Source organism: Monodon monoceros, unplaced genomic scaffold (genome assembly GCF_005190385.1).
Source record: "Monodon monoceros isolate NGI ecotype Baffin Bay Population unplaced genomic scaffold, NGI_Narwhal_1 Super_Scaffold_6, whole genome shotgun sequence".
Taxonomy (NCBI): Eukaryota; Metazoa; Chordata; class Mammalia; order Artiodactyla; family Monodontidae; genus Monodon; species Monodon monoceros.
In genome coordinates, this window is record NW_021703783.1 from 41439573 (window position 1) to 41453968 (window position 14396).

At 43.4% G+C, this 14396-nt stretch overlaps 1 protein-coding gene across 3 annotated transcripts in view; it reads right to left on the reverse strand.

Moving 5' to 3' along the window:
* Positions 1-1363: 1363 nt before the first annotated feature.
* CBX5 (chromobox 5) overlaps positions 1364-14396 on the reverse strand; it is a 35321-nt gene continuing 22288 nt past the window's right edge. For all 3 annotated transcript variants that reach the window (XM_029205039.1, XM_029205041.1, XM_029205040.1), the window contains exons 4-5: positions 11738-11838; positions 1364-10080 (exon numbers count right to left, since the gene is read on the reverse strand). In XM_029205039.1, coding sequence (XP_029060872.1) covers positions 9930-10080; positions 11738-11838 — 252 coding nt within the window. In that variant the 3' untranslated portion in view covers positions 1364-9929. The remainder of the gene's footprint in view (positions 10081-11737; positions 11839-14396) is intronic.

Sequence of the window (14396 nt, forward strand, 5' to 3'; positions counted from 1 at the left end):
TCAGCCCCCAGCTCACACTTCCTTCCAAAGGGCGGAGGCTGCCTGGGGGGCTGCCTCCTCCTAGCAGGGCGATTTCAAGCCGTGCGCTAAGCGCAGACTCCCACACTGCAGCCCTCCATTTAGGCTGTCTGGGCCTGCCTGGACTTCCATGAGCTCTGCGGCCCTTTAGCGGAGACAAAAGGGAAGGCACAACTGGACGGCGGGGGCCTGGCCCAGCACACAGAGGCAGGGTTCCCGGGAGAAGAGGAACGGTGCGGAGCTCATCTGAGTGACGGCCAGGCAGGCATACCCCCTGACACGTCAGAGGGAAACAAAAACCAAGACACAGTTGCTTAGGAGTGGGAGTGGGTGTCAAAACCCCCGAGTCATGCTTCCTGATGAGCCCAACGCAAAGTGGCACAATGGTGAGAGGACTAGAAAAAGATGGAAAGGGAAGGGGGTGAGCAGTCCCAGTCTTCAGAGTTAGGAAATAAATAACGTTCTGAAAGGTCTGGCTCTGAAGTGGACCAAATGGCTCTCCTGTCCCATGTTTATGGGGTCATGGACCATTAAACTAGCCAACCTACAGATGTCTTCATAAGACTTTACGAGATTAGACTGGGGAGACCCTATAACTCAGCAGCAAGAAGGGAAAACAAGAGGGAGAATTGCAGATAAGAGATGGTGGAAAACGAGCGGAGGTGCCTCCCGGGAGGATGTCTGGGTTCTGGGATCCCTCCGTCTTCACTTCTCACTCCTCTGTTTTTGCCCACGTATCCATTAGATTCAGAATGGCATCAGGCTTGTATCACCCAATAAATGCTTGACTATCCACACACTTTTTCCTTCCTAATCCAACCTCCAACTGCCCCCACCATGACCCACAGTCATTAGACCCTCAGTTTCTTTGGTATTTGTGAAATCAAAATCAAATCAAAAGCGTAACAGCTCATAAATATAATTCACATGTATTGGGATTTTCAAACCTGATTCAGATTGTTTGTCCATGTGGTTTTCCACAAATTCTAATAACCAGGGGCTGACTTTTCTAGGGGTCCCCTGGGTTCCTAAGGGTTAATGTTTACTCTCTGAGCCATTTCAAGGAGACACCAGCTCCAAGACCAGGAAGGCATACAGTCTGAAGGAGGACTGGATAGGAAGGAGCAGGGAACAGGATACACGTTCTCTTATTCCCTCAGGCTTGCGCCACCCTGTGGCTATTTGCACAAAGTCAGAGACCGACAATCCTTAGAAAAAAGCCCTTGCTCTCTAAGCCTCCCAGCTCTATCACAAACGCATGCGCAGCCACTGGATGACATTTGGGGCCCAAATTAACGAAGGAGTGTAAGACCCAGATTTTGGAAACCACCACTCAGGATCCGTATTTGAAAAGCAACCATTTATTAGAACCAATACAAGAGTATGAAAAGAGGGAAAAGAGGAGAGTGGAAGAGGGAGAGAGAATGAGGTCTGCATCAGATGTCAGTTGTGGAAACACATAAATTGCCTACTTTTAAACATTTACATTTAAAAGGCGAACATATATATATATATATATATATATCACTTATCCTAAAAAAAAAAAATCAAAAGCAGACGTTTGGCTGAAATAAAACCCAGAAACACAACCAAAACTCCCCCACAAACCAAAAAGGTCCATAGAGAATTCAATTTCCCATTTTTCCATTCAGAAATCTGGCTACAAAGTGTGATTTGTTTTGCTACTCAGGATGGTACCGACTGCTGAAAGAAACCCAGCCTCTGGAATCTCTCAGATCCCATCCTGTGGGAAGGGGTGAGAAGGCCTGTGGCCGTGGGCAAATCAACTCCGGGCTACTTGGCAGGATGGCAGACCGTGCTCTCTCCATCCTCCAGGACCCCACAGAACCGCCTGGTGCCGCCAGTGCAGTCAACAGAGGAGCAGAGTCCACGAAACACTGAGAACCAGAACGTGACCGCGGCAAGGGGCCAGGACCTTGTGCTTTTTCAGGGGTTACACATCTAGGGCCAAGGAGAGGGAAAGGAGAAAGAGCCCTGTTGGGGAGAGGAGCCAGCCGAGCCCCTGAACTGAGACGGAGAGCAAGGCTCTTGGGCCCACACCTGGGCAAATACAAAGTGTCCAAAGCTTTCCCAAACCAGAGGGAAGAAAGGTCAAAGTCAGGTTCAGACAGTGGACACCGAGAAAGAGATGACAGGTGCTGAACACAGTGAGCTGGATGAAGCTTTCAGGAGCATCACTGCCCAATTCTGAGTGTTAAGCTTATCTCTAGAAAAAAAAATTTTCCAAGATGTGGCTCTTTTTTGGTGGGGGATGGAAGAAGTGGTTACGCTTATTGAACCATCTGGTTCCTATGGGGAGGCAAAGGCTCGGGTACAGATACCACGAAGGGGTGAAGTGACCCAGCCGTCCTGGGATCGGTTCAGGGAGCAGCAAGCCAAGATATAAATCAAACCCACTGTGTGTGCTCTGCTCCCGAGACAACCCAAGTCTGTTCCAAGCCCATGGGGTATGGGACCTTAATTCCCAACCAGCAGAGAAAGCAGCAGCAGCATCCCTGATTCCCTAATCCAATGCTCTTGGGTCTCAAACAGCCTCTCTTTGTGGATGCAAGACATAAAATATACTAAGTGCTTTCCCCCGTAACATCCTAAGTTAAGTCTGGACTATTAGGACTTCAACATTCATGGAAACACTGTCAACATCTGAACTAGCAGCTTTGATGAGGGGTGGGGGGCAGAGAATTTGCCAAGGTCACTAAGTAGTTCCAACCTTGGGACAGTTCAGTGAGGACAAAAGCCTATGGCAGGCCTAGACCTCGGCTCAGGGCATCCTCCATCGAGGACCCTAAAGTATTCTAGCAACTTTGATTTACAATGCCTCACAACACCCCTGTGAGGTAGGTCAGTATTATTATCCCCATTTGACAGATGGGGAACTGAGGCATTGAAAGGAGTGACTTGCCCAAGGTCAGCCATTATGAATCAGTTGAGGAGGTTGGCACCATAGTCAGCATCCACTCAATTCTTGTCCATCCCCGGAGCATTTTACATCTTAAGAGTGCACTTGGGAGCAAAAGGAAGCCGGTAGCACGCCTCACCCTGCAAACCAGATGAACTCAATCAACCCACAAGTATTAACTGATGGCCCATTTATTTATGTAGCACAACGCAAGGAACCTTGAAGAAAGAAGTTGCTTCTGAAAGTCATGTGTTAATGGGTGTCTTGAAAATAAAATTACAGTTTAAACATTAAGGGCATGAATTTTTTTTTTTTTTTTTTTTTGCGGTACGCGGGCCTCTCACTGTTGTGGCCTCTCCCATTGTGGAGCACAGGCTCCAGACGCGCAGGCTCAGCGGCCATGGCCCACGGGCCCAGCCGCTCCGCGGCATGTGGGATCCTCCCAGACCGGGGCACAAACCCGCGTCCCCTGCATCGGCAGGCGGACTCCCAACCGCTGCGCCACCAGGGAAGCCCAGGGCATGAATTCTTTTGTAAAGAAATACTCACTTTACCTTAAGAGGTGAAGGACTAAGTCACACCAATTTCTCGAAGTTCTATACTGAGTAACCCAAATTCCTAAAATTCAGAGTGAAGCAAGACCACACTCAAGCAGAAAGCTAAGAACAACTTCCTCAGTGGTGGTCTGGGTAGTGCTCTGAGCTCCAAGGTTGGTGGGGAAAGGCCAGCCACTGCGGTGGCAGCAGCAACATTCTCTACAGGCTAAGCTAGGAACCCTAGAACCACCAAACACCCCCTGCTGCTACTCATCCCTCCCCACAATACCCAGGGCCAGCATCTTTCCAATCTTTCTGCCTCAGCTCAACCTCAGGAATTGCAGTATCTTCAAAAACAGTTAAGGATATAGATGGTGACACTTACTTTTCCATTCAGGGAGAGGGTATAAAGTGATCCCTGTAACTAGTCAGAAGACACTTGTCATATTCTTACCTCCTGCCAGAGGCATAAATCTTTAACAAAAGAAAGGCAAAAGAAAAAACATGTTCTCCCCTCCTTTGGATTTACACTGGATTCTGGGAGAAATCACTATGACCCTAACCCTAAAACGAAGGGGAAAAAAACTTAAAACCACAGCCAGTCCTGGTTTAGAATCAAATCCTAAAGCTCCTGGAAACTGCAAAACAGTGACTCGAGCCTTAAAAGGGCCGTGACATGATGAAACTCTATCTTCTAAGGTCTTCTGGAAGGATCTCTAGGCAGGAAACCCCTCCTTTCCTCCATACCTACTTGCAGTAGCCAGAGCAACAGGACCCTACGTACCTAAGGAGCTCGAAGAATGATTTATCAGCACACACAGTATAATGTTCACCAGGGATGCTCTAGTTCCAGGAAGGACCAACCGTTCTAATACCTAAATATAAACCTTTTTTCATTGATGGCTGATCGCATTGGGTGAGACCAGGTGATGAGAAAGTTCAAGACTAATTAAAGCAGCAGTGACAGTTCAGGTTCAGTCTGTGTTGGAATTTCTCAGAAATCATGACAAACTGGCCACTGGGGCCTGGGTCAACTGTGAGGGTCACACCTGCCAATGCCAGGGGACATCACCAAATTAAAAAAAAAAGAAAAAAGAAAAAAAGGAGAGGAGAGAGAATGGCAAGAAGTTCGTTGCATTCAATTTGGCCTAATTTCTTGATAATAGTTTCCTATTAGACTTTCTGATTAATACTGATGGCTCTTACCTAGGCAGTGATAATTAGGTTTTGATCTATTGTGACATTAATGATCACAATCAGTTGACTTTGAAATTGTTTTAATTAATGGTTCTTCCCCTGTCAGCTGCCTCCAGTGCAGGTTCTGTCCCTTCCCCCACCACCTTGTTTTAACTCCTTCTCTCACTGACCTCAGAGACAAATATAGCATTGGAGGGTCTCTTTCTTCCCATGAACCAAGATTTTAAACTATCTTAAAATATTTCTCTGACAGAGGAGCAACATGTGATGATGTTAGGTGAAATGAGGACCAGGATAAAAGGCAAGAAAACACGCTCTCAACAAATAGGAAACATTCCATCTTAGAAAACCACCACAGTCAAGCATGATGTTAAAGTGGCAACGACAAGCTGAAGTAACTCTAAAAACACGAGATGAGGTAGTTTAAAATCCAAGAAATCCAGCGCAAGCAAAAAGAAACTAGAATTTTTATGAAGCTATCCAAGGAGCCTTCACACTTGAGTCAACTTTCAATTATCCAACTCTCAATTATGCAGGCAGAGAAAAGTAGCATTTTTCCTGTGGTCACATGGTCAGAACTAGGACATTTCTTAAGGTCAGACTGTTTCTTCACAGGGCTAGGCCTCACCCTGGACCTCCCTAGGCTGATTAAATCCGAAACTCTGGGTCATGTGTATTTCTGGGAGAGGTTTCCACATAAGTGCCCCAAGTCTCTGCTTAGAAATCCCCATCTTGAGGGGTTAAATAAAACTACACTGCCCAGAATAGATGCCCAGGTGTTACCAGATGTGCCCCAAGCCTTTTTTTTCTTCTTGGCAAATCTTCTGTCATTGGAAAGTATGTCCCTGTTTTAGGCTTCAGGCCAGCCTCATGTTAATTCCTTCAAAAGGGATGAGAAACTGAAAAAGGTGTGAGCAACACTGATGAAGTATCCATAAGGAATACATTTTACAGAACCCACAATAAAGCAACAACACGTAACTGGATCTGCAACATAGTTAATACCTTCCACAAGCAAGGATTAACTACCTTTAAATACTTTGGCAAAGAGCCTCGAATAGGGACTGAAGCCAGGGGTTCTCAACCTCCACTCACCTTTCTCTTGTAGTAGCATTTCTAACCAAACCTGTTATCTTTATTTTCTGGAATAAAACAACCCCTTGTTGTGGTCCATCTATGGCCAGTTAGTTCAATTCACCCAAGATCACGTCTTTTCTACACACGAACTAGTTGTCACCCTCCTACTTTAGGGCCACAAACTATACCAACCAGTCAGTTGTCTCTGCCCTCAAATATAAAATGTGTGCCCATTTGTAGCATTTATTACAATGAACTGGTAGTAGTTCATCCCACACCTGTATGAAAATTCTTTGAGGTCAGGGACTGCATCTTTTTGAACTTGGTATTCCCAGGGCCAAAAAATGTCCGTTGAATGAAATGCATGTTGATGTTCACTAAGGCGGCTGGAATGTGGATGGCGCGATAGAAATCCACCATGATTAATCTGGGGGGCGGGCAATTCCGAGCATGTGTTCTTGGGGGCAAGGCTGGTAACATCTCTATTTTTGAAAACATAACTTTTATGATTAGTGGTAAAGCCAAAATGAAACAAATACACTGGGTCCAGACCTTTCCTCTCTCTGACCTGACACAGGTATGCTTGCTTGGTGGTCTAATTACAAAGGTACAGATCTCAACACTCTAAAAACCTAAACCAAAAGGATGGAGTCATGGGTGCAAAATGAGCTTTTCCTTTGACCCAATTTGTGAGAAACCATTTCCACATTTCAAATCTAATGATATAACCCTTCCTGAAGTTCTCAGGTCACTGCAAACTTATTTTAGGCCCTCAAATTTGAACCCTAAAGGCAAAAACAATCACTCCCCAGCCCAAACACGGATCCATCACTGTACCTTAGGTAAGCTGGGCTACACACAGATTAGACAAAACCACAAGATGAAAATCACAGGCACCTTCCCTGAGGCCAAAGGATGTGGCCTAAAGATAAGGAAATTGGATTGCAGGGAGGCTACAGCACAAGTACGAAGAGTTAAGAAGAATCTAAAACTGCAGGAACTACAGGAAAAAGACCAAATTTTCTTCAACAAAAAAAAGTAGTACGGATATACGGCTGGGGGTCAGCCAAGGACCATAGACTTTCGAGCATTAAGGAACACCACAGGTCCAAATGCTCCCTTGAGCAGATGAAAACTGGACTGCAGGAGGAAAAATGATACGGCTCTCTCCAGGTTAAAAATGGGTGCTTCCATCAGGGCTGACGTTCTCTAACAGCTGATCTTAATGTGAGGGGATCCGCCCAGCCCACGGCTCAGAAAAGCAGCTATGCTGACCTTGGTAGACTCTGCTGGTCAAAGCTCTGCTACATTCTCTGGAAAAAGAAATCCTTGAATGCTGATTTCAAGAAAAAATTGAGCATTAGAAAGATGTTTTGAAAGAGGACTTAACATAAGAAAAATATACTTTGAGCACCTGAGACCTAGATGTTTAAGAGTGCTTAGCCCAGGGCCACTGACTCTTCTGAGAGGAGAAAGCCCCAGGAAAGCAGGTTTCTCTTTGAGGCTGCAATCCTCCAAGGGCCTGGACAGCTACTCAGCACTAACAAATGCCAGAAGAACAGGCAAGCATCCGTCTCCTTTCTGCTGAGGGCTGAGATCAGTATTGGCCTCTGGCTCCCTCCGTTCCTACAGAAGTAGCAGTGGGTAGGCAGGGAGAGAACAAGTTGTTTGGGCAGCACTCAGTACAAGACCATGATTCAGTAAACTGTGGACAGAAAAAGATGAATGGAGCGAAGACTGAAGTATTAAAGGGGTGATGAGTAGTAGACGATACTGGGGGTTTTTTGTTAAAAGAAATCAGATTTTGATGAATGCCTTACGTATTACCTACAACCCTGGCAACCATGTGTCCCATGTTTCTCAAGACCAGTCTTAGTACCAAATAATTTGGTTGTGTTCTTTGTCCACAGGCTAGATTTGGGCTCTAAAAATATGGTCACTGTACTTTGCTTACATACCCACTGCTCCTGGGAGACACACTCTGGCTACATGGATAAGCTGTCATTTTCTCCACCTGCCAACTTAAGAGACCCGGATCACCTCCTCAGTGGCTCTGGCCTACTTCTGTCCTATTCTGGTATACACTAATTGATATCCTTAGTTACTTGTATGAAAAATCTCTTTTCTGACTATCCTTTCTTTCAGATGCCCATCAGATTAAGTACTAACGACTGTCAACTATCCAGCACTTGACCTAGGCCTTTAATTCCTTCAGAGTTAAGGAAGATGGAGGTAAAACCCCTACCCACCTGAGGTATGGGTTATTCGTTCTCACCCAATCACATTACCATTCAGAAGGGTTTTCCTGGATGGCTGAAACCAAAAGCTCCATTGTTCCAGTCTGTCATGTCACTGCAGCAACAGCTGTCTTCTCAACCGTGCAGTATAATTTTTGACATAATTTATACAACCACACAGAATTCAATCAGCAGCTGAGCAGGGAAGCAATGTTAACAAATGCTATGAATGGGTATATGATTTGCATATTATTCGGCTCATCTGTGGACTGGAGCAACCTCTCCATTCCCCTCGTTACTCTGAATAATCTAGAAATGGTTGAATGCTCCTTGCCAGACAGCTATATATGTTTTAAAAATCAAAAGCAACCACAAAAACCTCAATGGCTGGTGAACTCTAGAGTTAAGGCTATTTCAAGCATTTATTCTTATCTCCTCAGCTTCGGGCTGGGACAAGGATGCTCAAAACCCTGCTATTTCTTTACTTTTAGTCTTGATTCTCTAGCCCCCTTCAACTACAAGAAAAAAAGGGTAACGGGAAGTAGGGTGTTTCTTGGGGAACAAAGGCAGAGGATATAATCAGAAAAATAATCTCTCAATATAATGGTAAAGCAGGAAGAAGCCAAAAGGGAAGTATTTTGCTGAGTAGGGAGAGGTCGTGTCAACACGCTACTGCCGGGGCCTGTCACTCTCTGAGGTTGATAGTCTTCCATGGAAATGCATTTAAAAAAAAAAAAGATACAACTAAGAGTTTGAGGGTGGAGAAAGGGAAGAGCATTAATACTTTGGGGACTCTTGGTGGCAAATCCAGGAGTCATCAAAGCAGGACATTTATGATTATAAACACTATGAATACTTAAAATTGATACTGTGGCCAATGGCTCCCCTCTAAGAATTCCCCACTGAAAATAATGGCATGGAGGGAAACTTGGGTCCACTGAGAAGTGAGGGTGAGGTTTGAAGCCTCTTTGGTAACAGGAATGCTTTGGGAGGCCACAAAAGTTGGCAGGGCTGGAGGGTGCCTAGCACCTTGGCACAAGCAAGCACCAGGCAGTCACTCACACCTACATAAATAGATAATCCAAATGGGAGGGATGGAAGGAAATAATACATATATACCGTATGTGATCATAAAGACAATTGTATCCTACCCCGTCATCCTCATGTACTAATAGCTACAAATCTCCACAGTCAATAATCTTGTCATTTTATGACAGACTACACGAACTTGCAGAAGCAGAATCAGGGATTGCTAAGAGATGAGGCCAAAAGTCCTGGGGCTAAAAGGAGTGCCTTGACAAATCGGAATGTAAAATTTCAAGCCCTCCAAAGGATGGAGCTATTCTGGGAGGATGGGTGAGGATGAACAACAGAGGGTGGCCCAGAAGACCACACGAGGAACCCTGTATTCTCCTGGGTACAGCTGAATGAGGCTGGGGAAGCCCCAACACGTAGGCAGTTGCTATTGGCTTTTTAAAAAGATGGGCAACATCTTTTCCAACCCAACATCTCAAAACAAAGCCTAGCTGGTCATCAACATGTTCCAACAGCCAAAGAAAGAAACCAAAATTCATCATCATTATAGCAAAATCCCCCACTAAAAAGCGACCAACCCTGAAAAGATCAAGACTCTAAGGTGATTAAAAAGTTATAACTCATCTTGAGGTCACAGGGGAGCAGAAGGAAGAGAGCAGGGCAAAGGAAAAACTGGTGAGAATTACACACAGTATGTAAATGCCTGGTCTTCACAGAGAGACACCTATCATGAATCAGACCGTCAGTTATGTTACAAGAGAACCAATACCGACATTTCTCCTGTGGAGCACAGTGATAAGCACATTTTTTATGGATGTGTTCAGGATAGAAGGGGGTGGGTAGAGGGAGAGGAGGCAGGGAGGTGAATGTATTATGTACAAAGAGAAATGGCAGAGACCACCCCCTCCTTTAGCTCTTTGCTGTTTCTTTCTCTTTGTTTTCCGCATCCTCAGGATATGCATGCCACGTCAGTCTCTCTTCATAAAATGCTATCACAATTTGTGGACATTTAACATTAGCTTCTTTTGCAAGAACCAGGTCTGCTTCATCTGTGTCCTTCCTGGAGAGAAAGAATATGAGACTTCAGAACGAGAGGAAGAGCGAAAGTCTGTCCAAACATAGATTTATGTTATTAAATTATGATTTAGCTGACTTGATTTCCTCTCCATCTTGATTTCAAAGGGAAAAGGATCCTAACAGTTCCACACTTTCAAGGAGAAATTTAAGTAAATGAATCAAATTGTCAGTAAATATCATTTAACCACTATATCAGAAAGAAACAGAAGTCTGCAGCTAGAATAGACTGAAAACAGCAGGTTCAACAAAAGGCTGAAAACTAAACTACTATATAAATTCTGCTCCCATAACTTTTATTTGTGTGTATGAGCATGTGAGTGCACACACAATCAAGCCTACATTCAGCCCTATTGATTATGCATAAATTGCTCAATCCAGTTTCTGGATCATCTGGATCGTGAAATGGTCCTAACCCCCATCTTGTGGCCTTTTTAAACACTCATCCTTTTGGTCAGAACTGTGGATTGGAACAATAAGAAAACAGAAATTTAAGTCATCAGAGAATGTAAAATCTAGTCACTAAAATGAAATGTAGGAATTAGCTGCAAATTTCAAGTACCCAAGTTACACATGCTCTACTCTCCGGTATAACAAAAAAATCTAGCAAGTTCCTTAACTAACCAGGATTCCAAAACAAGAAAAAAAAATATTTTAAATTAAAATTCCACTGAGATGTGAGCAAAGACAACTAACTCCTTCTCTAGAAAACGGAGATGTTGAATTCATAGAGGTGAGCATTATGGATGAGAAGAGATGGGGGAAAACACACAGCTCAGAGCAGCTACCCAAATTTGGACAGTGGTCGAAAAAGCTAGTTAATATGTGAATGTAAGTCATAAGTCCCATATATGGCTGAGTGGGAAAAGCGGTCAATATAGCTCCTTACTTCAGAGAGAGTATAGTGATTCTTCAAATATAGACTTCTGGGTAATTTACCAGCAAAATTTCGATCAGATAAAATATTAAACCTCTTGACTATACAACTTGTAATGTAATTAGCTTCCTCTGTGGCACTGTAGCACGAACCCTCTATTTAGAGACCAAACTTAAATCACAAGCCCAGAACACTTGGAAAAAGAGAGGTAGTGAGGGCCACACCATAAGTCACTTCGTCTTTAAGAAACCAAACTGAAGGGAAGTAACCACACTTTCCTTTAAGAGCCATTCCCTCTACCGGATGAAATAACTTGTGCTTTGGCTAGTGTTATTCTTAATGCTTTTTTTAAAGATGATTTTTCTCTTTTAGACGTTATTCAGTGGTCTTGGTCTTCAACGATGGCAGAAAGCCTCACTCAACTCCTATCCCATGGCCACAGGCTCATGGTGTGACGGTAAATGATTCAGAGCTGTGTAAATAAACGGTTAGGTCACGTTTATATTGCTTCTTACCTCAATTCTACCATTCTCTGGTATGTGGGCTAATATAATTTGGCTTCATACCAAAGCTTTACAATGTCTTAAATCCATTCTGAACCATAATTCCCATTTAATACTGACAGTTGGTATCAGTTAACAATTTAGATCACTGACGATCAAAATTCTTAGTTGGGGAATACTCAGTCTTCCCTCCCTACTTTCCATACGAATTCAAGCCACTGGTAAAGAAACACAATCGCAGAGTGAGGCCCAATCTCTCTCACCATTTCATTAGGAACATTAAATCGCCACAGGAATCTGTCGCCCCAATGATCTTTTCTGGTTCCAATCCTCTCTCAAAGCCCCGAGCGATATCATTGCTCTGCTATAAACAGAAGATGAAGAAAGGTTACAGCTTGGAGATAAGAGTAAAAAACCTCCCCATTCCTCAGCTCAACAAAGCACAACCTAAGTTAATATCACCGGACACCATTTTTGTCACCCAATTCATAAAGTTCTTAGAACTTAAATACAATACTGGGTCAGCCAGTGACAATGATGCTAAGAGATATTTTTGCAGGAAGATGCAGTTGTCCTTCAAATATTCCTTCAAAGGGTTAGGAGTGGTCCCTAAAACTGCGTAATATCCCTCAAAATATTCTGGAGTCATCATCTAGTAACTTCTCTAATCCCCTAATCTAATCTTGATATGATAAACAGACTACCCCTAAACTGTTGCTTCTGAGATGATAAACAAGCCCACCTGAACTAAATCCTTTTTCATTTTATAAACTTCAAATCTACCACCTCTCAATCTTTATTTTCTAGACTTTTAGTTCACCTAACACTGACAAATATTTTTAATACTTCTTTTCACATAGTCATCTATATTTATGAAAGAACAGAAATAAGAATGATTCAAGGCACTACCATAAAATAGAAAATTTCTTTCAGAGCTCACATACTGTAATACCCACACACTTGGGGAAGAGGCCCTGATCTGTGCCTATCCCCTCCTGATGGAGATAGGTCATCAGCTTTAGAGAGCAGAACCAGACAGTGATTTAAAACAAACTGATAATTCCGTAGGGGATTATCCAAACTTGGTCAAACTGCAATCTAGATAAGGAGCACAGGGTCTGATTCAGGTGTGATGGCACTGGTGAGAGCAAAAGGGTGAAATTTTATACAAACCAGGTAATTTTAAAAACCTCATTATGGAGGATAATGCCACTTATCTAGTGGCAACATAAAAAAAGATTTAGAAAGACTGCCCAAGTGAACGAAATCTCTGTCTGATTTTCATGATAAAATCTCTTTGATCTGACATTCACCTTGCTTTCTTCTGAGAGATACATTCAGCATCCAGGTGGTCCCCAAAGATACCAGAACCCACACTGGGAAGGAAATTCCATGCATGAATCAGGGGACATACAGACTCAAAAGCATAGCCTCTTTTGGAGGGTGCTGAAAGGGAGGAGTTTCCCAGATGTGCACACAGCTGCTCACAGCTGGAATGCTGGTGCACAAACCAAGTCGTAAATCGTAGCTGGCGGCTGAAAACAGTTTGCCACATAGGGAGGGAAGGGAAGAAAACTGTTCAAGCTGCTGAAAGGGAGCCGAGGTGAGGGAAATGCTAAAATCATTACACAGGCGGTAATCTTACATCAGGCATAATGCCAGCTAACAAAGTTCTTCTGCAGGGGTCTGAAGAAAGAAACGAAATCCCCTCCTGCACCTTTAAGATACACAATCACCTATCTTCCCAGCTGCCTACCTGACAGCCGCCAGCACTGCTGAGAATGCTATGGGCCCCCAGATGAACATTACAATGTAAGGGACACGTGGGGTGGGTCTCAAGGTCAGCAGCAACAGAGCCTGGCCTAGGAAAAAAACTCTCTGCACTGGCCAGCGTCTAAAAGCCAGGTCGCTTCTTTTGAAAAGGACAGAAGCCTTAGGTTGAGCCAATACACACTATACAATATGTCTGTATGTCATAGCTACAGAAGTCTTATGCTACATTATTTTTTGGTCTTTTTACTTAGCTAGAAAATGAATCAAATGACAAGAGCCAGAATACAAAGGGCTAAAAAAAAAAAAGAAAGAAACAAGTTTTAGCTCCTTAGAGAAGGGAAGGCATTCTCAAATTATTTACCAGTACACTGTATCACAATGATATACACACCTCTCCAGAATAGGGCAGTTTTGAAAATAAGACTGTAAAACATAAAATTAACTAGGGAAACAAATAAGGAGACAAACAAAAACCTAGAGTCCACTTCCACTGGCAGCTTCCAATCTTTCACTCTTATTTCAATTCTTTTTGGAAAGCTGGTCTCCCATTTTCTTTCCTCGGGAGACCAGGAATCACTTGTGTTAAGTCTCTAGAAAATACTGATGCCTAGGTCTGACCCACAGAAATCTGAATTTAATTGGTCTGCGGTGCATCTTGGGCACTGGAGGTTTTTGAAGCAACCCCCCAGTCCCCTGCCATGATCCTAATGTGCAGCCAGGGCTGAGAACTGATGCTCTAGAAAAATGGGTATCCAAGGAGAATGAAGATAAATAAGGATGCTTACGGCAGTGATGCTAGAAGATTCAGAAGCAGACTTACGCTTTTATTTTATTAAACTTTAAGGGTACAGTACATCCTTCACCACAAAAGGCTTCACAACCTTGAAATAAATGAAAGGAGTGGAAGCTGAGGGGTGGGGTATGTGTATATGTGTGCCCAGAGGGAAAAGATATAGACGAAAAAAGGAGAGAGGCAATAACTGCTTATGGCTAGTTACTTGAGAGCTAAAATTCAGAAGAATTAAGGCAACTGAATCAAACCAAAATTTCATAAACACACTTTTCCAAACTGAACAATAAAAAGATTCAAAAGGAAGATGAAAATTAATTTGGAGTATGTAAAAATATAATAGGATAAAAAGAGAATAT